General features: G+C 39.5%; 1 protein-coding gene and 1 long non-coding RNA gene across 3 annotated transcripts in view; one reads left to right on the top strand and one right to left on the bottom strand.

The window, feature by feature from the left end:
- The window catches only part of SHB (SH2 domain containing adaptor protein B), a 58951-nt gene extending 34493 nt beyond the window's left edge, over nucleotides 1-24458 (top strand). The window contains exons 3-6 of one of the 2 annotated variants that reach the window (XM_014887119.2): nucleotides 2231-2446; nucleotides 8567-8738; nucleotides 12966-13085; nucleotides 21730-24458. In XM_014887119.2, the coding sequence (XP_014742605.2) occupies nucleotides 2231-2446; nucleotides 8567-8738; nucleotides 12966-13085; nucleotides 21730-21913 (692 nt within the window). In that variant the 3' untranslated portion in view covers nucleotides 21914-24458. The other variant, XM_088157411.1, reaches the window with a different exon arrangement.
- The window catches only part of LOC148219787 (uncharacterized), a 35709-nt gene continuing 22901 nt past the window's right edge, over nucleotides 13080-25887 (bottom strand). The window contains exon 3 of the long non-coding RNA XR_015799703.1: nucleotides 13080-14685. This is a non-coding gene — a long non-coding RNA (uncharacterized LOC148219787). The remainder of the gene's footprint in view (nucleotides 14686-25887) is intronic.

Below are 25887 nucleotides of genomic sequence, written 5' to 3' on the forward strand. Positions count from 1 at the left end.
GAAATATGCACACATACAAAGAGCCGATTGCATAGGTGTATTTGGCACACAAATCTGTTTGGCACTTAAAACTGATTTGGGTGCATCATGATTTCTATTTCTCAGAAACATACATTTCTTGGTGTAGCACTGACTGGGTCCACAGTATTGAAAGACAAAAAGATAAATATCTGTTTTCTGACTTTAGAATAAATAAAATGTTTACCTTTTTTGGTCCAGAGAGAGATGAGAGAGAGCTATTCAAGAGAGCTATGTATTCTTTCTATTACAGTCTTTTCTCAATGCAGCATTTTTTCTTTATATAATTGTTCATAACTAGAAATTAACAGGATATATCTTGCTAGTATTTACTTCTCCATCAATTTTGGTGTATATTTCTTCAAATTTACCATATTTTTAATGTATCAATTAAACAATTTTTTTCAAGAAGTAAGGGCACTGTCATTTTGCAGACTTCACTGTGCTTTGAAGTGCTTTGTAGAAATTACTTGATTATAATATTCTTGTTGATATATGAATTAGTTTATGACTTTTGTTATAGTAACTGCTCTGGATCTTTGCTTCATCTGTAGCTTGAAAAGTTCTTTTGCTGAGTCTTTTCATAACTTTGCAATTTGCGACATTATAGGTGTTCTTATTTTGTCATTGCAGTGGTCATTGTAATCACAAAACATCTGAAGTTGGAAGAGACCTTTTGATATTATCTAATAAAAAATCCTGCTGAAGCAGGATCAGCTAGAATAGGTTGCCCATAACTGTGTCCAGTCTGATCTTGAATATTTCCAAAGATGGATACTTCACAGCCTCTCCAGGCAACCTACTTCTATGTTTGGCCATTATCACAGTCAAAATGTGTTTTTTTGCGTTCAAATGCAATTGCATGTATTTTGACTTGTGCCTGTTATATCTTGGCCTGTCACTGGGCACTGCCAATAACAGTTTGCATCCATCTTCTCTCTTCCATCAGGTGTTTATATGCATTGATAATGTCCCCACTAAAACTAATTTTCTCCCAGCTAGCAAGTCTCAACTCTTTAAGTCTCTCCTCATATGAAAAATGCTTCAGTCCCATTATTTGAGCTTCACACCCTTTTGCTAAAACTTCCTGCAGTATTCTATGTCTTTCTTGTGCTGGGCAGGTGAGATCTGGACCCAACAGTCCAGATGTGGCCTCACCAGTGCTGAGTAGAGGGGAAGAATCACATTTTCTGATCTGCATTCAGCGCTCCTGGTGCCCCCCAAGTTGGGTTGTCCCTCATGACTGTGAGGGTGCATTGCTGGCTCATGTTTAACTTGGGGTCATACAGGACCCCAAGTCCTTCTCAGCTAAGCAGCTTTCTGGGCTGTTAGCCTGCCATTTTCCAGCATCCCTGGGCCCCTATGAACAGTAGCACAGCCACCTGGTCTATCACTCACTTCACCCACTTTTGTATCAGTAGATGGAAGGACTATGGCTTTGCCTAACCAAGGCTCTGTAAACTCCAGAGAATGGAGACACCTCCCATGACCCATGACATGGTAATCTGTCCCAGGGCTGCACCACGCACCAAGGGAAGAAGGTACCCACAATGTACCACTTGGATCTCTTGAGCTACCTCTTGTGCCTGTTTCTCCTAGCTGCTTCTTCTGATTCTGCCCAAGAAGGTTTGGTACTGACTATTTTTCAGGCAGCTGAGAAATGCTGTTACAACCTCCTTGATGTGAGATAAGCGCTAATGCTTTTGTTTACTGTTCTTACTCCAGTATAGTTCATTTTTTGCTGATATTCTGTAGGTGTAAATGCAGACAATTTTTTTATCAGCATATACAATTGTACTGTGGGATTTATTTGTTTATGTTCTTTGTATCATCAAATTTCACTTCAGAACCATCTCCTCATGAAGAGCTAACTATATTCAAATTTCAGTGTTCTTGGGAATTTATGTACAGTTGCTTGTGAGCGTGCATTATACCGGCTGACAGGGATTGTATGCTTCCTGCAATCTGGCCCTGCACAAGCTGGGAAATACTGGTGGAAGCATGAAGCTGTGGTTGTTAACTGGAGCAAACTTTTCCTTCCAGCCAGTTACCAGTGTAGAGGTAGAATTTAGAAGTCTTGTACAAGCTTGTCATCTCTATAATTATGTGGCTATTAAGAAATGGGTGGAAGTTGAATGCTCTAAAATTATAGACTGTAATGATAAGACATGGTTAGTAGTGATTCTGATGCAATTTTCCTCCTTGCCAACAGAGTTTCAACAGCAGGAAGGCATGAAGTCCCATCAGAAAAACATGCAGCTCTATGACACGCCCTATGAACCAGAAGGCAGTGGTGTGGAATCTGATTCTGAAAGTGTGGTGAGTCGCCGTTTACGAGAAAGCAAATTGCCACAGGATGATGACAGGCCTGCAGATGAGTATGATCAGCCGTGGGAGTGGAACAAAGTCACCATCCCAGCTTTGGCAGGTAGGATTCCTAGATCCCAGCCTCAAAATTTTCTCTCACAGTTATGGCATGTATACTTGTCTTTGGAGTAAATCAAATATGCTCTTTTGATATGTATGTGTTTGTGAAGAAGTGTCTAAAAAATGCATGTGGATCGTCTCAAATCTTTCCCTGCTGCAGAAATATGGAACACTGCACTTTTTGTTTGGTACTTCAGCCAACCTGTTATCAATCATCTTAGCACTTGTTTCATATAACTAAAACTTCTGATTCTCCCACTCCTTGTCCCTACCCTCATTTTAATGGATGGGATGTAGATAGCGTTTATTGTTGAGTATGTCTGTGATGAGGAAGTTGCTTTGCAGGATCCTGAAATTGTGGAGTGATTCTCAAGGGGACAGTGTGATGAGTGTTGGGAGTGAGGTAGGAAGAAAAGAGATGTGGCTCTGGGAGCGAGCATGGAAGAAGCCTGAGAGCAGTGATTACTGAGTAGTTAGTGTGCATTTACCCTAGGTAAATCCTGCTTGACAAACCCGTTTGCTTTCTGTGTTAAAACTACTAGGTTTCTTAATGGAAAGAGAGCAGTAGGTATCATCTGTGTTGACTTTAGCTTTCAGCATGTTGTGCTGTGGCATCAGCTGTGCTTGGAATGTTGCAGCCCAGATGGGTGGCCTAGTAGATCTGCAAAAACCTATCAGTCCTTGACCACAAAGGGTAGCATTAGTGATTCATACTCTTCCTGGAATCTGGTTACAAGTTTGATTCCTCCAAGGATATGTTCTGGAACCCTTCCTGTTTAGCATAGTTATTAGTAACCGAGAGCAGAAGGAGAGGAAATATCCCTTATCAAGCTTTGAATAACAGCCAGGGGAGGGGAAGGTGTCTGCAAAGCTGCCATTCTGAGGGATCTGAACAGGCTGAAGAAATGGACAGACAGTAAGCTTACAAAACCTAATGAGAACAGACTCAAAGATTTGCATCTGGAGCAAACTAGCCCCCTGCAATGATATTGACCTAGTTGACTGGCTGGGACACAGCTTTGCTAAAATGGGCTTACAGAGGGAAAGTGGACTAAATGTGGCTAGCAATGCTCCTCACCATGATGAAGGCTGGCAGCCTGCTAGCCTGTGTGAATAGGAGCAAGCCAGTAGATGAAGCAAAGTGACTGTTCCGCTTTACTTCTATTTCTTGAACTATGTATAATGCTGTGGCAAGATTCTGATCTAAGAGGGATGTTGATAAACATTTTTCTTAGCACAGAGCCAACAAAATGGCAAGAAACTGCAGCACATGACAGCACACATGAAGAGATGCTGAGAGAACTAGGCTTGCTTAGCCTGGAGAAGAGAAAACTGAGTGAGACATAATGGGAACTTTCTAATGCCTATGAGTAGATCCTCAATAAGATGGAGTCAGTTTCTTCACAAATGAGCAGGTGTATGATGGGAAGATGAGATAGAAGTTGAATCAGGAGAGGTTCTGTCTCAAGTTGGATTTTTCTCTACAAGAACAGTTAAGCACTGGAAACAATTATTTAAAGAACTCTTGCAGTCTCCATCTTCAGATTTTTTTCATCCTGTGGGAAGAAATGACTGGATAAACAGCCTGATCTGATCACATAACCTCCCACACTAGGTCGGTGATTGTGTGCTACCCAGAAGTACATTTTCTTTCAAAAACCAGCAACTTCATTAGTTAATGATGCTGAGATACAAGCTGTGGGACCAGTATACATCTGTCTCCAGTGTGATCATATTTCACAAATTTTTCAGACAGAAATATAACAGCTATAGAGACTAGATTATTAGTTTAAAAAGTTAAGTGTTAAGAGTCGTATATGTGCACATGTAAATCATAGACATTATCCTTCATATATTGGTCATATTATATGAAATCCATGGGTTTTAATTCATTTTGAACTTGTCTTAAGCTCTGTATTCATCTTTGTGTCCACTTTCTTGGGCTTTATTGGGTAAATTCTGAAATAGGTTATTTCTGAGTTGTTTTAAAATAAAGAATCTTAGTTCTGTCAATTTTTTCTTTAGATCTACTTTTCAGTTTTTACATGTAACTCTAAATTAACGAGGTCAGTCCAATACAATATGATTGGCTTATGTGTAAATATTTCTTTCAAGTACTATGCAGTTATGAAAGCACACAGCACAAAATATTGCTTTACAGGATTAATAGACTTACGAGAGGTTTAATTAAATGGTATTATGATATAGTTGAATAACTTACAGGTTCAGCATGGAGAATTCTTATTTAAAATAAGAAGAGTAAACATTTTTGAGATTAATTAGATTTCTCTCACTACACCTGCCATTCATTATAGATTAGTTTGTTCTAGGTACAAGGTTATTTGTCACCAAGAAATGTCTAAGTATTGGTTGCAAGCTGCTATTTCATCTGGTGTCTCTAGAATTCGTCTTTGTTCTAGGAGTAGTAAATGTTTAAAATAAAGAAAGAAGAGGTCTAGCTTTGAAGTTTGAAATGGTAGAAGGGTTGCAATGGAGAAGTGTTGACCCTCTGCTGAGATGTATGAAGTGCTTTTTCTGACTTATTTGGTGGTTCCATCGTGTAGTTCAGGATAGGGGTTTTTCATTTCTTAGCTGAGGAGGATTTTTCTGAAAAGTGCATTGTTGGTTTAACTATTAAGAATTCTAGCAATAGGTAAGTCTCACTTTTCAGGCCCACAGTTACCATCTCCCAATTACATGAAACTGTGGAGATCCTGGAGGGACCCTCTGTTGAATCTTTCCTACTTTGTGAAGTTCATCTGGAGGGAAGAACAGACATTTGTGATGAGAATTGCAGACACAGAGACTTATGCAAGTTTTTTTTTATCAGGTGATAGACCATAGAAACAAACCAAAATGGCAAGCAACACTAGAATTACCATGAACCTAATTACTCATGCAAGTCTTTGAAGTTAAAAATTTGTTCTTCTGCCATGATTTCAAGATTTGTTGCTGAAGCATAGCTAAAAGCTCTTTGTCTCCAATCTGGACTTTGAGATTTGTCAGAATAAAACTGTGCACAAGCCATGAATTGTGCTGAGTCTGAGAGGAATGTGTCTGTGCTCTGACTCCTAAGGATGGGGCTGGGGCTGGTGTCATGCTGGCATTGTGGATGGAGCAAGCTGTACATAGCCTATGGATTTTGCTGTGCTAAAAGATGTGTCTCTGTGTAGCAGAACTGGAATGCAGCATTTTGACTGCAGCTGGAGTTCTTTCACAAACAAATTTGGGGTTGTTTTATTGGAGGCTGTACAGCTGAAGCTAAAATGTGTTTTTGATGGCTTTTATGGTAAGTGAGCAGGTCTTGTTAGAACTCCTGCTGAACTGGGCAGACTGGTTTGCCCAGAAGAATTGAGGTTGGCAAAGGAACAGGAACAAAAGAGCTTACAGGTACACAAGTCTGGCTAGAAAAGGAGATAATGCCACAGAGAGCCTACTGGATACATAGAAAATAGCATGGGCTTTGAAGGGCCCATTCAAGAAGATCACGCTGACAACTGGCTTCCACTGAATTTGTGAGAAATCTGTCCTCTGCAAACTGTCATGGGCACAGAAAACCTTTGGGTGAAGGAAATGCCTGTGAAGTCTGTAAAGCCAGTCTTAGTATTGCCTTACAAAATATGTGGCCCTCTGTTATAAAAAGGGTCTCGGTGGTCAAGAGGGCCATTTGGTACTGGTTTCCAGCACTGATGATGGGCTCCTGGAAGGAGGACTTATTAATGCCAGACTTCTGGCTTCTACTGCTGTTGCATGGAAAGGTGTTGCCTAGGACCCTGAGGGACTTAAAGCAAGGGAGTTCTGGCATGCCACTGTCACCAGGATATTGCAGGAATTACAGGGTACTGGGAGAGAGGCCACATGAGAGTGTGGAAGTGTAGGGTATTGCAGTCAGTTCCACAACTGCAGTGGCTAAATATACTTTAGCTTTTTTTAAGAGAGGATTCATAGCAGCCAAAACTCAGACCTGTACCTGACTAGGTATTACACTTGTCACTTTCATTTGTGTGAATATCCCTTCAACACTGCTTCTTCTTGACAAATTAATTTACAAAGAAAGGGGAAAAAAAATGGCCAGCAGTCCAGAGACATGTCTGAACTTTTCAAACAGAGAAAAAAGCCCCAACATTCATAAGGATCTGAAATTTAACTTAGTCCTGTTTTTGCAGAATAGTTCCTACCTCTTACCTTCTTGTTAGTGACTTTTTACACAGGCATGTAGAGATTTAAAAAGAGGGAATTTTTTTAAACTACAAGAGGAGAGATTTAGATTAAATGTTAGGAAGAAATTTTTTAGTCAAAAGTGGTGCAGCACTGGAACAGGTTGCCTTGTATGACATTGTGGATGGCCCTTCCCTGGAATTGTTCAAAGCCAGGCCGGATGGAGCTCTGAACAATGTGGTTTAGTGGATGAAATCACTGCCTGTGGTGGCATCTTCCCCTTCTCTTGAGGGTTGCAACCAGATAATCATTAATGTACTTCCAACTCAAACCATTCTGTGATTCTGTGTTGTAGAGATACAGCTGTTAACAGTCAGATCTGAGTTTGTTTTGTAAATCAAACTTTTTGGCCTCTGAAAGATATTCCTTGTTCAGAAGGTGCCAATAAATTCTCTGGTTTTCAGAGACTACCCAAGTTACATCTGGGTGTTTTTCTTAGAGTTAAAATAATAATACTGCTCATATATATCACAGGCAAGTATCCACATGCAATGTTTCTCCTTGTTACATTAATCAGCTTTCATTATCCAGTAATGAGGTTAAATCTGAGTTTATATTAAGAAAGGATCAGCGTATTTCCACCATGAATACTTAGGAATGTGATTGAATACATTTGCCCAAATTTTGCAATAAAGAAATTATGCCTACTTTCTCTGAGTAGAGGGGGGATTTGGATGTCCTAAGCTTCATGACAAAAGCATAAACAATTTTTTAAAAAACAGCTCCAAAACACCTTCATTATCCAACATGTCTCTGTGCATTTTCTTTTTAACCTTGAACAATGCAGCTGTCTGCTTTAAAAGACTGCTTTAAAGCGCTTAATACTATCACCCACATGCCTACTTGGCTGTGTGTTGTAGTAAGTTCACTTCTAAATGTGTGAGGCCTATGAGTTTTGTAGGGAGTCCCTTCAGTTTTCCTTATAACATCTTCCCCCAGTATTGCTGTTGAAACTCACGTAGGGGCTGATTGAGCTGTTTGTGTTTCTGAGCACTGTGGTTTTTACCTCCTGACACAGTGAAGGTTCTCTGCCTGGTCCTCACTAGATGACCTTAAAGTACAATCATCTGCAGCTAGGAGTGTTAGTGTTAGATGAAGCAGCAAACCATAGAAGGCAATGAGAGTCAGGAATATGGTGTGGATAGATTTTTTCACTGATCCTGTCGACATTCTGTCCTTTAATTCTTTTTTTTTCAGCTGAAGCTATGTGGAATCTGTAAGTGTAAAATGAAGATGCTGACATCACTAGTATGTGCTTGGCTATGGTGTTGCAGCGGTCTAATAAGTTACAGTTTTGTAAAATAAGTTGTATTGCTTTTCTTGGAATAATGTAGTTGGTGAGAGAAATTATGAAAGGCTATTTTTCTTTTTTCATCTCTGTTTCCTAGACTTTAAATGCAAAAGCTTTGTGCCAACAGCGTGAGTGGATGCACTGTTAATTCTTTGTGGCTTGACAGTATTTCTGATATGGATAGATGGGTGTTAGCTGCCTGATTTATCCACAGATCACTGTTAGGATGATACCACATAACCTGAGACGAACTGATAATCTTGCTTACTTGCTTTTGGAATTATGGCAAGTGACTGAAGGCTTATTACTATTACTTGTTTAACAGTATCATCTCTGGAGGATCAAAGTATCAAATGTCAAGATAAGTAGCAGTTATTTAATAAGCTTTAGAAGAGTATGAATTTTATTACTGGAAAGGCAAGAGAGTTTTAAGACTGTACTCTGCATAGTAAGAAACACTTTACATGGTACATATAACTTTGTAGATAAAGCATCCTGATGCTAGTGGGTATGTGTTTATTCTCTCTAGGGTGTGAAAACCTGTCTATGTGTTACAACTCTTTTGGTCCTTGCTAACCTTGCCTGGAGAGGTAATTCTTGTGTATCTTGCAGCCCAGTTTAATGGAGGTGGGAAACGGCAAGCATCTCCTTCTCCCTCAAATGACCAGCACAGACAATTAAGAGCACTTGGAGGAGGCTTTAAACCCATCAAACATGGCAGTCCAGAATTTTGTGGGGTCCTGGGAGAGAGAATAGATCCAACTATTCAACTGGAAAAGCAGATGTAAGTAAGCACAGTAATTGCTCTCTAGCTTTTCGCCTCCCCACTTGCAGGAGCAGCCAGTGCGCAGATCCTACTGTCCACCTTCCCTCCTCGTATCCCCAGAGCTCCAAAGACCTACTCTTATTAATCCTGAAACGTGTAAGTAATTTTTGTGGGACAACAAAACAGCGTTAAACAGGAAATTCATCTCAGAAACAGTGAATTTTATCTGTCAAGTATGTACAGTGATTCCGCTTTCAACTTCGTTTATACTGTTGTTATAACCTGTTGTTTGTATTAGGGAAATAAAAGTTGTGTATCACATATTACCAAATTCTATTTAAAGGTGCATGAACCCCATGTATTTGTGGCTGCAGAGCATGTTTCTAATACATCAGATTTGCCTTGCATCTGCCTGTAATTCTTCTCCAGGGAGAGAATGATAAGACCACTTAAACAGCTTTCTGAAAAGAGATTTTTATTTCTACTCTTGTGCTGTCAATTTTGAGAGTGGTATTTAGGTGCACTTCTATCAGCTCCAAATTCAGGTTCTGGGTGAATTCCCTGTAGGGAATGTCTGGTATCCACAAGAGTTGCCACTGTCCTGCCTCATTGTTGCTTTCCCTTGAACAATTTGGACAGACTGGGTTGTGTGATGGAATGACCCATCGTCCTGTATCATACCAAAAGTGCAGCCTCAGAGAAGGGGCCAGAATTCCTGCCACACAGAGAAAAATTCTTATGTGGAACAATTTGCAAAAGTTAGACCGATATTCCTGGGCTCTGAGAAGCCCCTGGATTCATGCAGTAAAGTGAAGAAGCTGTGTCTTGCATCCCTGAAGGCAGCCCACTCCAGAAACTGTCATTCTGGGTTAGAGGCAGAATTTATTTGCACTGGAGAGGGAGGGCAATTTAGCATGGATGTGAGTATGCACTTTGTGAGAATACTTTGTTCCTTAATGCTAGTAGTGTTGAGAGTATTAACAATCCTTTTACACTTCAAATCCTCAGTAGGAGGGAATCCTCGCTTAGTGTTTGAGAGGAAGTAGTTTCAAAAATTGCTTTTCCTTTGACATTCTATCTTTCAGGCAGTATTTGGAAGCTTAAGCTTGAAACAGATAGTAATATCATCCACATATTGTCATGTCCCATCTAATCAACCTCAGCCTTTGAACCATCTGCCTATTGATTGACTGTACACTTATATCCCAGAGGGGAGTAGCAACCATTATTATGAAATCAATCACTGATATTGTTAGGTAAATGACTAAGAGGCTCTAAATTTAACTGTAAATTTGGTCCTCCAAGTTGGGTAGTTGCAATTCACCAAAGTCACTCACCCAGTCCCAAATATATTTAAAATAACTGCAGGAGGGTGAGGGTCTATTACCTAATTTTTGACTCCTAAATATGTTGTGGTGTCATTTTATCTTTTAGTATAATTGCAGTTAAATGTTACAACTGAAAACTGCGGGTCTGGTTTTTCTTTCTTAACTATTCAAATACCAGTGACATGAGGATGTTTTTGATTCTGCAGTTTTCATGGATCAAACCTAAAATGAACGCACAGTTAACAATTATGTGTCAGAAAGTGCAAGAATTCACCTTTGTTCTACCATAGATTATTCATAATAATTCAAATTACTCGAGTTTAATAGTGTGACACATCTCCACATGCCAAACCCTTCCTTCTTTTTCTGCAAAAGTGGAGTCTGTTTTTGCAGAAAGGAATACAAGATCTAAAGGAAAGGATGCACACAAATTGGCAAGTGGATGGGTAGGTTAGGATATTCCCCAGACAGGCAGAAATACCAAGGTACATTAGTATATTAAGAAAATATTTTTAGCTGCTTGTGACTGAGGAATCTGTAACTATGAACTTATTAACTCATAGACCCAGGGGAATCAAAGTAATTTGTTCTATTTCCTCAATAACAGTGTAAAGAAAAAGTGTGTTCTGTTGTTTCCATTGTCTTATTGAAAGTGAATCCCTCCCAGCTTATAATCAAGATCTGGTGGTTTCCTGTTTTGGTCTAACTCAGAAACAAAGTAGTGTTGTGCTGTAATAAGCTGTAATGACTTATTATACTTACAGTATAATTGATGCTGTTCTCTTGTCTTCAGTGGGGTTGTGGGCCCTTAGTGGCCAAAACCTGACCACTGCAAAGTAAAGGACGTTGGGAAGAGCTTTCTGTAAAACACAATCAGGGTAGTTACAAACTGGGGAGGAGATCCTGTTAAGGGTCCAAGTGTGTGATTTTGTTAGAATTTTGCTTTCAGGTATGCGTTGTGTGCCGGTGTTGTCCAGGATATCTTGGAAGACATTCAGGCTATTCCATACTTTTGCACTGATGTCTTTCACAAGCTGTCATTGCACTTTTTAAAGACCACATCCCTGATGTTTGAATCTTTGACCTTTCTTCACAAATGCTTATATGCTGACATTTTAAAAAATAAGCACACCCAGGACAAACAGACCCAATGCAGTTGAACAGCAAATCACTCAGGAACTTAAAGCTGATTATCGCCCTTTGCTTATCGCACTAGGTAGCTGGAACAGGAGCAAGCAGAGTGTCCCAATTACATGGGCATATGACTCACAATTACACTTCTGGAAACTGCTGTTTACTGTCAGGTGTAGCCAAAACAGGCTTCCAGACGTCACATCTGAATCAGATGTTATCTCATCAACAATTTTACTTTCAACTCTTAAAAGCAGCTTCCTCAAACCAACCCTGTGTTCTTTGTCCATTTCTCTCTAAATATCAGAGTTCAGCATCTCCCTTATTTTGGTAAGGTAATATTTCAGTTTTGTTTTATTTGGCCTTTTTGGGAGAAAATAAAATAAAGATAATTGTAGCTAATAGAAAAAGTTTTTAAATTCTCCCAAATCCATTTCTTGATTCACACTTGCATTAATGTTATTCCCTCATACTCAGAAGGCAATCTAGTCTTTAAATTGCTTGTTAAGAAATATCTTTCACCAGTAAATATCTAATGGGAGATGAGGAGAAGACTGCCTGAAATAATTTGTATCTGTGTCTCCATCTTATTTGTGAAGTCATAAAGCCGTCTGGGCCTCCCTTTCTAGTCTGTCTTGACTATACAAAGTATAACCTCTTTTTAGTTCGCTCTAATGCAGACTTTAGTTTTAGTCAAGCACACAATGAATTTTTAATTTGGGCACCAACATTTATTTTTTTTTTAGCACATTCTTGAGAATTGACAATGGAGACACCAGCACAAGGTAGTTAAAAGCATGATTTCTGTCAAAGAGATATATCAGGTTTTTATTCACCTATCTTTTAGTTGGAGCATCTTTCTTAGAGTAAGAACAAATGGAATAAAACTTTTATACAAAATGAGTAACAGTTCCTGGTAAGAACAGACAGAGAGCACATCTCATGTGTACATTGTCTTGCTCAGGCAGACATGGTAGCGTCACAGAGTGTTTCAAAGTGCACCTGACAATTGCAGGGAGGGAGAGACCTTCCTCAGAGACACATTTGACACAGTACAGGGCCAGACGCGTTACATTGCTCTGGAAACTTAGGGAAGGGTCAAAGCGCTTACTTGTGGAGTCTGTGATTTTGAAAGCTGATACAGAGCAGCATGCACTGAGAAGCTTCTTTGTTTGCAGTGGCTAGTTTAATGAAGGAACCACCTCTCTGTTTCCTTTTTTCCTTGAATTGTTAGCATCAACTCCACGGATCCACCAGAGCTTTATATAAAGCTCTCAGAGTTGCCACAGGTTTGTTTAGAATGTGCCTTTTTTGTAGATCTCCACACTTTATCACTCTCCTCCTTTTTCAAAGATTTATTTTAGCAAATATTTTCCACCATCAACTGTTCATATTTTCCATGTGTGATATTCTATTTCTTCGCCTTTGTTGTTTCTTTTCTTTTGTATATTAGTTTAAAAATTGATATAGATGAAATAGAGTAAATGTGTATATATCATGGATCTGTTTGCAAGACAGATTATAACATGTTGCTCTAAATGGGAATTTCTTACATAAATATGTACCAATATTATTGTGTGGTTTGCTGATCTGAGTTTTTCCCCTTGGCTGACGGGAACTAGCCTCCACAATTTGTAATAACTTCAATGCTTTTTATCCGTAATATATTAGATTTTAAAGGTATCCATGTGCTATTGGTAGCAATTCATACATTAAAAAATTAAGTAGTGGAAGTGGTATGAGTGGGAACATCTGTGTGTATATTAACCTCTTTGCTTTTTTCTAGATGGTATCATGGAGCAATCAGTCGGACAGATGCAGAAAACCTGTTACGTTTATGTAAGGAGTGTAGCTACCTTGTAAGAAATAGTCAGACAAGCAAGCATGACTATTCTCTTTCACTGAAGTAAGTAAAACATAGTAAATGTATTTATAAGACCTAATCTCTCTGGTGCCATACAAGAAAATTATCCAGTTTATTGCTGCACTGTTTTAGCTCCGAATGACTCCAGAGTGTTTGGGACTGCATGATGTATAGTTCCAGTCACTGAATTAGTACCTTCCTGTTTGGGGATGTCCACAGGTTTTTAGTCTTCATTTGGTGTCCACTTAACTAAATAAACTTGGATCAATTTTTTTTTCTAGCTCTAATTTGAAATGCTCCTGCTGCTTCTGCTTTAGGCTGAATTAGGAATGATAATATTTGGGGATTTTATTCCTTTTGTTTTGTGTGCTTTAGTGGAGTAAAACTATACAGTATTGCTACAGTTCTTAGAAGTAAAGAGCCCAGGATTGAAGATGAAAGATCTACAGAATTAGGAAATGAGCAGTATTCCAGTCTTAGCGCTGCTGAGTTTGCCTTACCTAGCTTAGGCTGAGTAGAGTACATTACAGATGTTGTCTTCACTGTACCATAAAATGGATCCATAGGACAGTTGGGGTTGGAAGGGAGGATCAAAGATCATCTAGCCAAATTCACCCATCCATGATGGGATAATCAGTTCATTTTCTAGCTGAGGAAGAATGTCAAGGTTTTCTGTGCAGGAGAAAAAGAAGCCACTTCACCTTGGTACAGGCTGTACGGGTGCAAAGAGAAATGTTTCCTTTCTTTCCTTCATGCAGGAGAGGGTCTGATGTGTAACCTAACCTTCCAAGTAGGTCTAGGGTACAGGCTGACTTGCCCTTTTCACTAGCATTACTCCTGCTGGTTTGGCTTTTATGCCATTTCTTCACAGGTCTGGTCTGAAAATGCATTTTACTGCTGGGATGATGGTGATACCTGGTTGTAACAAACTGTTTCATAAATTGCACCAAAGCTGATCCTTTTTTTTATAAGTTTATAATTCCATTCTAGGACTTGAGAAGAAAAATATTTTGTAGTCTATTTTAAATTGTAATTCCTCTGCTATCATTTTTGGGATCTCTCTGTAATGCAGAGGTTTGCCTTGAGCTGGAACACATCTGCTTTAGAATTGTGGTTCGGTTCCTGTTGTCTCTTTTGTAATTTGATCTGTGCATTCTCTGATATAGGTGTCCTCTAGATATTTTCAAACACTGAAGCACTAATGACACAAGCTTTGGAATAAATTTTCCCTCAGGCTTAAATTTACCCTTAAATTCAAAGTCTTGGAATATGATCTTTTTAGGAAAACATTTCACTTAATTCTTGCATCAGTCCAGTGATTTTTGTTATTCAGCCAGAGGAAAACTTCCAGAGGAAAAGGTGACGGTTACAATTATATTTTCCTGCTTTGGACAGCTGAGTTCATGTCTTGAGTATCCTTTTGCAGTCTCTTCTCACAAAACTGCAGTGTTCCCATTGTCTATTAGGTGTGCTTGTGCTTCTCAGGGACCTTTTCTACCATATATGAGTAAGCATTTTTTTTTTCAGTTAAACGTTTCATTTCTGCTCCAGGGTAAAAGCATGAATCACACCCTGATTTTGTACTGAGATTAAGTCGCAGTAATTTAAAATCTATTCTTCTGTTTCATGTGACTAGCTTTTTCTAAAAACAAAACAGAAAGCAAAAATCAAACCCAAACCACTTTACTCTAGTTTTTGAGTTTTCTCTAGTAACAAAAGATTGTTTCCCCAAACACAGCAATGAGAATCTACCCAAATACTACCTGTATTTGGAAAATGAAAAGATGGTAGAACTTGCTCATTTTCATTTAATATAACTGAATATTGCATAATGAAGACATCTCTGAAGACCATTTTTTCCAATAGCAGGAAACCTTTTTGTGTTCTGCGGACATTGAGAGGGCCAGACAGGCTTAACTTGCGTGGGGAATTTGTGTAAGATATTTGTCTGATTCAATTCCAAAAATTATCATTCCAAATGTAATGAAATGAGCATGAAAATAGCTTTATTGCTAAATTAAAATGCATCAGTGTATAAAACAATCATTGAGTTAGTTTATGTTGCTCATGTCAATGTCTGTCACTTTGAGATGGTGTACTTTACCCAGTGAAATTTAATTGCATATGGATTAGCTATCTCTGGGGGCATCAGAGAAGGTCTTATTGAAGTACACATTTATGTCGCTCATCTCAGTTGGAAACAAGGAATTGATATTGTTGATAACAACTGCTTGAAGCTAAAAGTATCTTTCTATGGATTGGGACCCAAAAAGCTAAGCCTCTTTGTTCAGAATTATTTAAATTTTGCACAGCAGAGGAGGTAAAGAATATGATCTACCTTCCCAGAACAAATGATCCCAAAGGCATGAGGGACAGCTGTACATTCTCTTGAATCTCCTCTGTCAGCCTTGGATTGTTCCCTGAGTTTTCTCTTCTCTATATTCCTTTGGGGTTGTAGATATTTGGCTCACTCATACCCGCCCACTCTTTCCTTAAACACAATTAAAACTGCAGAAGGCTGGGTAGAAATTGGAGACACATACTCCTGGAAACTGTGCTGTAACCAGAAATTCCTGGCTGTTATTGAAATGCCGAGTTTCAAATTCCTTATCTGAGACCTGTTCTTTACTAACAAGCAGACTGGCGAAAAAGGTAGATGTTCAAATGAAAGAGGGAGAGCCATTTCTTACCTATGTTTTAGGTGTTCAGCAATTAGTTCATTGAACATCAAGCTCACAGAGCTGCCTTCCTGATGTAGTAGAACAGGATCTCAGGATGGGATTATCATGTTTTAATCTTGTTCAGTGAAGACCAGGCACCAACTGGGCTCTAGCAGCTAATCCTTTCAGTCAGGATTTCCCCCTCCCAAGGCTCTTGCAGTAGTGTGCACTGTGCCCACACCACTTCATTTCCTGATTCACATTTCAATTTTGGGAAATGTGACTATTCTTGACTTTAGATAAGGATTATCTCACAAGTTAACTAAATGTGCAGTTTGTGAGCAAAACCAGTAACAGGCATTGCTTTCTGTTCTGTCAGACAGATCCTGCACAATCGTAGCCACTGGAAGTGCAGAACTGAATTCAGAGAGGGTGGTGCCTTTTGACATCCTGATCCTGTGGACTCATAAACAGGCATGTGGTTTCCCTGAATAGCAAAGGAAACTGCGAGCTACATTTTTTTCCTCATTACAGTCTGTAGAAGTGGTCCTGATTTCTAAAGTTGAGTACATAAACTTTTGGTAGTTCTAGATTCTGGATAAATGCTGGACTTGCACCTTTTTGTCGATTTTTGTTCTTGGAAGTAATTCTTGTGATATTGTAAAAATTACAAGTTTCTTTCTGTCAATATAATTTACAAAGAGGTCATAGGTTTTTTGATGTGTCTCTAAATTAGCAATTGAATTAAAATATTTGAAAGTGTATTACTAAGCTGTTGTTAGCCTAAACCATGGTCATAGGGTCCTGGCTGTTAGCAGAAAGCATGGATTCTGTCACTTCTCTGAAAAATCCAACAAGCTGAAGATTCTCACTACCTTCAAGGCAGCAGATGGGTGCTGGTTATAGAGAATGGAGCCGGGGCTCAGTAGTGAGTGATCTTCACACATTGGGTGCAAATGAACACTTCTACACCTTGTTTGTAGGGGAAGAGACATTGTTTATTTTATCATGGAGACAGTGTCCGTCAGGTGTAGAGTGACAGTGTTGTGTATAATGTGCTTGAAAAAGCAAAACCAGTTCATAGGCCAGCCTCTTAATGTCTTCAGTAAATGATTTTTGCAAGTATTTTTTTGTCTGGGGTTAAGTAGTGAGTTTGTTTTTCAGAGGCATTTTAATTTATTTTCTTGTTGCTGTACATTGACATGAAACATTATAGGCTTTGCTCAAAGTAACACATGTAATACGGGTTAAAATTATGAAATGGAAAATCATTTCAGAATGGAAAAATAACACAGCATATATTTCCTACATTTTCAGAATTCTTTTTTCTGATGCTATTGCAAAGTTGTTGCTTTTTTTTGCAAGTGACATTTCATCAAATGAATGCAGAAAATCTGTTATGACGAAACAGTGTTTTCTTCAGCAAAATTAGGGTTCAGAAGACTTGGCCAAACTTTCTGATTACAAACACTGAACCATATTTCAAAGCCATTAATATTTCCTGGAAAAAATACTAGGTTTAATATCTAATTAATATTTATTAAACCTGCTTTTATCACACTTCATGCATAAGATTAAAAAAACCACATTCTGATTAACTGTCTGCCCAATTCCTTTCCCATCCCCACTGGGTTTTGAAAACTGAAAGAAAATACGTGGGGAGGTTGCAATTCAAAATCTATTGATGTTAAGATTGTGTTGCCAAACGTTTTAAACAAGGTGTGACTGACTATTAGTCATGTATCTAGTTTATGTCTGTGTAAACATCTGTGCTTGAGAGTTCCAAAGAAATTTGGTGTGTGGATCAGCAATTAGCAATTTTTTTTCTTTATTTGAAACTCATGGAATAGTTGCAAAAAAGAAAGAAAGGATAGAATATTGTCTCTAGTATCAGTGTTTTGTCACTGTTTTCCCTCAATTGAATGAAAATGTGGTGAAGAGTTATTGCAACATTTGCAAAACCACAATGGCATTCAGAATTCACACAGTGACAATATCACATGCCTTAGTTCAGGTCCCAGCACCTTCTGTTCCAAAATGTGTATGTCTTGTCTCTTCAAGGCACTGTCTCTGATCAGTGTTCACGTTTGTGAACTTGGGATCACTATTTAAGTTCTTTTCTTTGAAAACCTTGGGCCTGGCAGGTTCTAATACTTGTTGCTGAGCTGAAAAATAGGCATTCCAAACCAGGACTACTTAGTCAGGAACTTGTCCAGGTAGACTCCAACAGTGCTTCAAAAACTAAGCAGAAACTTAGTCACTTCAACCATGAAGTTTTTTTGCCCATCATTACCTGAAATTTCAGTAATCTCTTTGCGTACAAAAATCAGAGCTTAGATTGAAAGTATTTGGAGGAGAGGAAGAGGGAATATGACTTCCAGGTTCCTTTTTGACATAGTCCCTGTAATTCTAGTCACTGGTCTATTAGCATTGGTGCTGTTAATCAAAATGGAGATGCATTTTGCCCTTCCCTCTTACTAAAGGCACTGATTCTCTGAGTCCAGGCATACCAGAAGAGGGGAGACTGAGAGACAGATTTTAAGGACAAATAGAGAAGGTGAGACAGCACAGAAGGATCCTTAGTGTAGACATGAACAGTTTCACAGAATAGTTTACTGTTGAAAGTGTTTAATTCAAGGGCATGATTTCAAGGTGCCAAGTTGATTTTCTTCGAGCTTAAATTCGTTCTACATTGTAGAAGATGAGAATTGTCTGTTTTGATATGTCTACTTGCAACCAGTGACAGCTCATTTGAAACAGAGTGAAGATAGTGCATTCACAGTGTAATTTTTGGAAACTAAATGAGAGCAGAAAGGGAGTGAAGGAGGAAAATATTTGAAAATATTATATTTGCTTTCATCCACCACTAAGCCTGAAATAATGCTCAGTTTAAAGAGTTCTGGATAGCCAGGAAAGTAGCCAGGATAGAAATCAATAAAAATGTGGTATTGGCTGCAGACACTAGCAGTTAGCAAAACCAGTTCATTGATTGAATGTTCTTGCCTCTCAGTTCTACTCATTTATGAACAGAAAATTTGCATGTGAGACACTACAAAGTTTTGAAGTCAGTTTCACATACCTTCCAGTTGCCTAGAGACATCTATTTGTGAATGGATCTCTAGAGATGTCTAGTCCAATCCCCTGTGCCAAGCAGTACATGCTTATCAGTGCTTATCAGTGCTTTGGAAAACTTGTGAGGATGAAACCCTTCTCACCTGACTTATCTTGGTTCCCGGGCTCTAAGACTCTTATGAGGAAGAAGTCCCTGTGTCCAGTCGGAACTCCCTTGAAGCTTGTGTTTGTTGACTGAGAAACTTCTGTTTTCTCTGTAACTCCCCCTTTTAGGCAGTGATTGATTGCAACCTGACACCCCTCATCTCATCTTTTCTTCTAGGGGAGACTAGACAGGGAGAATTCCCTGAAGCCTATCAGGTATTCCCATCCCCAGGCCATGTTTAGTGGTCCTGCTCTGGATATGCTCCAGTATTGACATCTCTTTTATTATGGGACACCTCTCTCACCCGTTACGGATGCAGCCTCACAAGTGCTCTGTAGAAGAAGTAGTCACTGTCTTCCTGCAGCTGGATGCACTTTGCTGTGGAACTCGGCCTTCATAGGCAGACCATTGAATCATTCTCCTTCCCACCATGTGTCCTCCCTACCACAGTTCCTTTTGTGGCCTGTTGTGCCCCAGCTTGCATTGCTGCTTGGGTTTGTTCCATCCCAAGGGCAGAACCTATAGATTTGCCTTGTATACATTCCATTAGCCTGCTATTCATAACTTTTAGCTCATATTCTTTTTCCCTCACAAACAGTGTGGCCTTCTAGAAGTCTTACCTGTCAGGATATATAGCAGAGATTATTTTTGTGTAAGCTCAATGACTATGTTATGCACAAACCTGAATATATATCTGGGTCCTTCTTAGGGAAGCAATAGCTGTCTGTCCTGAATACATGGCTTCTAGCAATTTGTTCAATCTATGTACATTGTCTTCTCCTTCAAAAAAGTCTTTTTCCTTTCCTGCATGAAATTGCACTTAAAAGGTTGTTCTCCAGTCCTTGCCATATTTCTGAAATTAGCATGTGCCTGCGATTCCATTAATGTATCTGCACACTTTTAAGTCACTTTGTAGCAAAGCAGATTCACAGTGAACTGAAAAAAGACAGCAACACGTGTCCTCATAATAAGTATTTAAAGATGTTGCTCTTTTTTAAGGGAAATAATTTAGAGATCAAGTATGACTTGACAGATATGTTTTCCCACTAATAAATTGATATTTAAAGCAAAATTTTAAGCATGTAGAGCCATAATTACAGTGCCTGCAGAGGTTTCTGCTCACCAGAAAGGTTCTTTTCATCAGAGAGTTGTCGAATACATCTGAAAGATGTGAGCTTGGTTATGATACAGGCACTTACAAAGGAAATGCTGCACCTGCTAACTAGAATATGGCAGATTTTAGAGAAGCTGGGTTTAACACAATTTGTTTTCCTGCTACAGCTTTCTGTGTCATCTTGAATTGGGTTTCTTTGCTGACACAGACCAACTCCAGTTTTAACACTACTGTCTCTGCCCCTGGACACACCTAGAAGAAACAATGGCTTGGAGCCAGAAGGTTAGGGATTGGGACCTCAAACAAGCTGTAAAAACCTTCTAAGCCTCATTTAACATCTTGACGTGTAGGAGCTGTTCTTTGTGCTTGTGTTGCCCTGGCTGAACTCTATGCTCTTAAAGTAGCCTATATGCTATGTTAAGACAGCAGACACTGAAGGGTTACTTCTGGGAAGAGCTGAGGCCAGATTTACCTCTGGTGCTGTACAGCAGTAGGGGTGCTACCCATCAGAGTGGAATTATTTTGGACAGGTTGCTTTGCCAAGAGCAGGCAGGGCAGTTCCATGAGTTCCATGACATTCTTCTCCTGCCTGCACAATCATGAACCTTCCCTCAAAGAGAGTGCCTGCAGAAAGACCACAGGATAGCAGTCCTTGCTCACTATAGTGCTCCGTCTAGTGCAGTATTACACCACGAACCTTGGGAATATGCTCACCTGGAGTAGTTTTCCCACCTGAAGCCACCAGATTAGGCACAGAGACGTGTTCTGGACAGTTACTGCCAGGCTGGAATGGGTAAGGACTGCCCTGATGCTTCCACAGGGAACAGGAAGATCTTGTTGTACCGAACAGGACAGATCTTGTCTTGCCTAGCCGAGCAAAGGTCATGGCCTGCTTGTGCCTAAGAAAGGACCCTCAGACCTCTGGCAGGCCAACACCACAAATATTTGGGTCCAGATGTAATGACTGGCTATAGTGAAAATAAGTGTTCATAGGAAAATATTGAAGGGGCTAGAGAGAGGGCATGGGGAGGAAATGGATTGTCTTCTGGCACACCTCTGGATCACTTTCTGTGTGAGACAGCCTTGCACAGGTGCTGAAAACAAAATACTGCCTCAGGCTGCCTTTGTGGTGAGCTGTCTATGGGGCTTTGCAACTAGCAGTTGGAGACGATGCCTTGAGGAACTGGAACAGAGGCTACACACAGAGTTAAGGAGAATAAAATGGGTATTTCTTGAGAGGCCTACGAAAGGCCTACAAAAGCCACACCCTAGCAGTATGAGTGCTACAGTTGTGACCCCTGCCTGGATGGCTCCAAGATGGAAGGAAAGGAGGAGGTTGGTCACAAAATCTTACACTTTTATAGGTTTTCGTTCATTTGCATGAACCCACATTCCACGTTTCCTTGTAGTTTGGGCTTAGGGCCTGAATTTTGGAGAAACTGTTCTTTAGTTCTTAACTAGAATAGGACTGTTTTGTCTTCATCACTCTAGCACATCAGAAAAGCACATCCAAGGAGAATAGGAAAACTTAAAACTAAAGGCATCACTGCCAGTCTGTCCACTGTCTTGGCCTGCCACCCGGCAGCTACTGGCATTTTGTTCTCCTACTTTCCCCTCCATAAGGAGAGCCTGCCATGGTGCTGCACCCCTCTTCCCTATGCATAAGCATGAACTTACACTTTGCTTTTCTTGCAGGAGCAATCAAGGTTTTATGCATATGAAGCTGACGAAAACCAAAGAAAAATACATCCTGGGTCAGAACAGCCCTCCCTTCGACAGCGTTCCTGAAGTCATCCACTACTACACTACAAAAAAGCTGCCCATCAAAGGAGCGGAACACTTGTCCTTGCTCTACCCTGTGGCTGTACGGACTCTCTAATAACCTAGTCTCACCCCTTCCTGTGGATGGGAGGTGAGAGATAAGCTGGGTTGCACAGAATTCACTGCCAGAATTCAGAGCTTGAGTCTATGATGGAGAGAGGCACCCTGTAGTCTTGTGAATGTGGGCTCTCTGCAGACTTTTCTGTGGGACTGTGTGTGTGATAGACTTGTGCTGCAGCATGCCTCTAGAACTGTATTGCTGCGTAAGAGAAAGAACACTTATTTTAGGACAGGGAGAGCAGATTACCTTCCCAGACCTTCTATGTGAATGAAAGTGCTTCCCAACAAAAGTTCTTCCTTCATATTTTGAGAAGAATCAAAAACTTCTTCTCAGCAGTAAAAAAGCCAACAACTTTTATTCTCTTGCTACCCTGAGAAACTTCTCCATGAGAAAGAGTAACCTTACTCTGAGGGACCCTAGGGTGTTCTTGATGGACCTGAGAAGGAGCTGCGTAGCAGGCAAGTCTCTGGCTCTGGTCACATAGCTTGATGGGTTTGGGATTTTTTTAATGCAGTTTCTTGGGGTAGTCAAATGTTGAACTTCTAAAAGCCACACAATCTTAAAATAATTTTTTGAGAGCAAATCATGGTCAATTACTTATGAATAGGGGATGTAGTTGAACAGTAGTTTGTAATATATTTTTATCCTTTTTGGTACAATAATCTCTTAATGTTTACTGTCTTCATTTGCAAGTTTCATTTGTAGGTACAGGCAGCTAATTCTGTTTGGGCAGTTACACCATAATGTTTTAAGTAGTTAGCATAAGTAATTTTGATATGTGGGCTAGTATTTATGCATGAGGGTGGTCAAAGGCTTTTATAAAGCTTTAGTAGGCAAAATCTTCACTTGCTCATTCATCTGAATCAAACAGCTGTCCTACTGATGTGGCAGCTAACATGTATATCACACTGCCTTTCCACAAGATGGCTTTTTCAGCTGTGAGAACTACAGTATGCAGCAGAGCAGGATTTGTTTTTCTGGTCTACCAAGGCATCCTTAAGACACAGCTCCATTGGCACGTACCTTCTGGCCAGTGCTCTTTTTCGTCATGAGCAGAAACCTGCCTCCTGCTGTATTCCAGTCACTGTCAGCCAGAAGCACTGTGGAAGCTGCTCTCTATCTTAGCCCTGCCAACTCAGTGCCCATCCACTTGGGACATATTTTCTACATGCTCTGTGTGATCATTCAGTGAGATAAGTGAAAAATTATAATTGTACACAAGCTGGAACTGGGGAATCTATAGCCTTATAGTCCTCATGTTGTGCCATCTCCCACATACATCTAGAATGTTGTGCATTAACCCATCAGCTGGTATAGTAGCAAACTGGTTATATGCAGGTTATGTATTTTGCAGACAGCAATAGGACTGTGAAATTGTGTGCTATTTAATTCAGCTTTCTTAGCTACTACTATTTTTTAATGTATGCTTAGAAAGAATGCAAATCTGAAAATTGTAATGGAATAACCACTTCCTGCCTGTAAAAGTTGTGCTTCATGGTATTGTCTGATCTGGTAAGAACCTCAAGGATGACCCATATACTGTCACTGGTGCTAAATATTCTGTTTCCTTTTAAGCCTGCCTTATTCCTTTTATGGCATCCAATGCAGATTGAACAGAAGCTGATCATATGTATGTGAAGAGCCCAGTGTCATTCTGTGCAGCAATGGTAGTGGGTCAAACTGTCTGTCTCACCCAGAATCGGAAGCTGCATTGAAATAGGTTTTCCAGTTTTCCGAGGAGGGTGGCACAATGGAGGACAAAGATACAACATTCCTCTCCAAGTTAAAACAAGCATCCCCTTTTCATGTACTCACCTACCTGCTTTTTTTATTTCCCTAAAGTCTTTATTCTCTTAACATCACCTAACTGAAAAGCGCATACAGGCACTTTTAAGTTAGTATATTCTCTCACCAGAGTAGGAGTTTATGAAGGTGGCAGAGTTCACACAGATTAGGAATCAGGTGACATCTGCTCTGAGTCTTGGCCTTTGTGGGTTTGAGCAACACTATCATGCCCTTTGGGACAGAAATATGTTATATTTCTCCTTTTGTGTGCTGAATCTGGCATGATTGCTGTTTCATGGTCTGTTTCTCTTCTTTAAAGGGAAAAAAAGTATGCCCCTACTCTGTCTAACAGCAATTACCAGTAGAAACCAATAGCATCATTAACCAAGGTCTTGTCTGGCTTCCTTAAGCACTTTGTCTTTAATTCATGGGGATAACTATTGTACCAGACCTTTCTTGTCATGGGTCTGATCAAAAGTCAGATGAAGCCAACAAGTGCCATTTTATTGCTGTCTACAAATTTTGGGTTGGGATCCATTGCTTCATACAAATCATATGAATATGCATCATACAAATGAATATACCACTCATTACAGCTTCAAGGATCAGATCAAGGTTCTTGGTTCAGCAAGAGGAAATCATCTCAGAACGTATTGGTTGTCCATGGGAAGGTTTTTTTATTATTTTTCTAAAAGACTTTTAAAAAGTACTCAGTAATTGCAAAATAAATAAAACCAGGATTTTTTTTGCACTGTAATGTTGTCTTTGTTTATTTAAGTGATTGTATGATATTTTTCCAGTGAAGGAATATTCTTCCCAGATTTTTTAATGTACAGTGAAAATGCAGTGTGATAACAGTGTGTAGTATTGCGTATAGGTGGAAGATCTTGTAGTGATCATGCCTATATAGCACATTAAAAGTTTATTTTAAAAAAAATACAAATCTCTCCCTTTTATTCCTCTGATTGTCCTTCTGTACTCTGATTGTCATGAATAGATAATAATTGAAGCGGACTTTTAGAACAACTTGTGTTTATGTGTCTTAACTGTGTTGTGAAAGTAATCATTAGGTTGTAATTTGGAGTCTGGAAAATCATATGTCTCAGTTCTACACTGACTAATTCTCTTGATAATGTGCACCTTTACAAGGGCTGACACGGGTGCATATGTGAATGATATTGCTGGTGATGTCCAAGGAATCCAGTTATTCCTGCTAACAGTGTAACACTGGTGAGTCACTTTTTGCAGTCTTTGTAAGAGGTGTTAATTAGGCTTCTATTTTGATGAGTATTTCACAGCGTGGTGAAAGCTGTGAACATCTGTGTGATGTGTAAGAGATCTTTAGTGGCCAAGATTGCATTTCACCGCTTCTTCCATAATTGGAAAATCATTTAGGTTTGTGGAAGTACAGTCATCACCATGGTTTCTGTACTTGATAACAGATCATTGTCTTACTTTGAAATTAAGTCTTCAGAGACAGGATGCAAAGCACAGGGCTGAATTAAGTGCAAAGGTACAAAACAGACATTTTCAGCTTCTCAAAGAACATGGCCTGAATCTATGCTCTGAGGAAAATGGTTACTGCTTGGAGGATGGCACATTCTTCTCAGGAGGATGTGCTTCTCCTCAGCATCCCATTGAGTTTTGCACTTTATCTTGATGTCATGGCTCAAGCTGGCAACACAAACACCATGTTGGTGGAATCCATAAATAGTGTCTTTTATGTAGGCTCTTATTCCATTTTGACACTGCTGCACTGCTAAGCTATACTCTGGTGGACTCAGTGCTCTGCTGCTTTAAGTTATTCATGCTGTCCTCAGGTGATACCTCAAGTGATGCCTGAGCAAAGCAAGCACTGTCTTAACAAAATTTTAAATAAACAAATTAAAGACCTCACCCCATACACTACTATTTCCCTTTAGAGAGGGGTAAAACAAAACAGATTTGGAACAGAACTGTCTATACTCCTGGTCTGAGCAAGGAGCGAAGAAAATAAAAAGGAGATTCAACTGGTTTTCATACATTTTTTCTTTTTTAATGATCTACGATGATCCCACATAAAACACTGCATATTGCTTTCTTTTATTACTTATTTCTGGAGGCCCCAGTAAGAAGGTAAGAAAAAAGTAAGGAAAGAAATCACAGCAGCTGAACGAAGTTATTGATCTGAAATGAAGCAAATAGAA

This window comes from Sturnus vulgaris, chromosome Z, assembly GCF_052056855.1.
Source record: "Sturnus vulgaris isolate bStuVul1 chromosome Z, bStuVul1.hap1, whole genome shotgun sequence".
In the NCBI taxonomy this organism is placed as follows: domain Eukaryota; kingdom Metazoa; phylum Chordata; class Aves; order Passeriformes; family Sturnidae; genus Sturnus; species Sturnus vulgaris.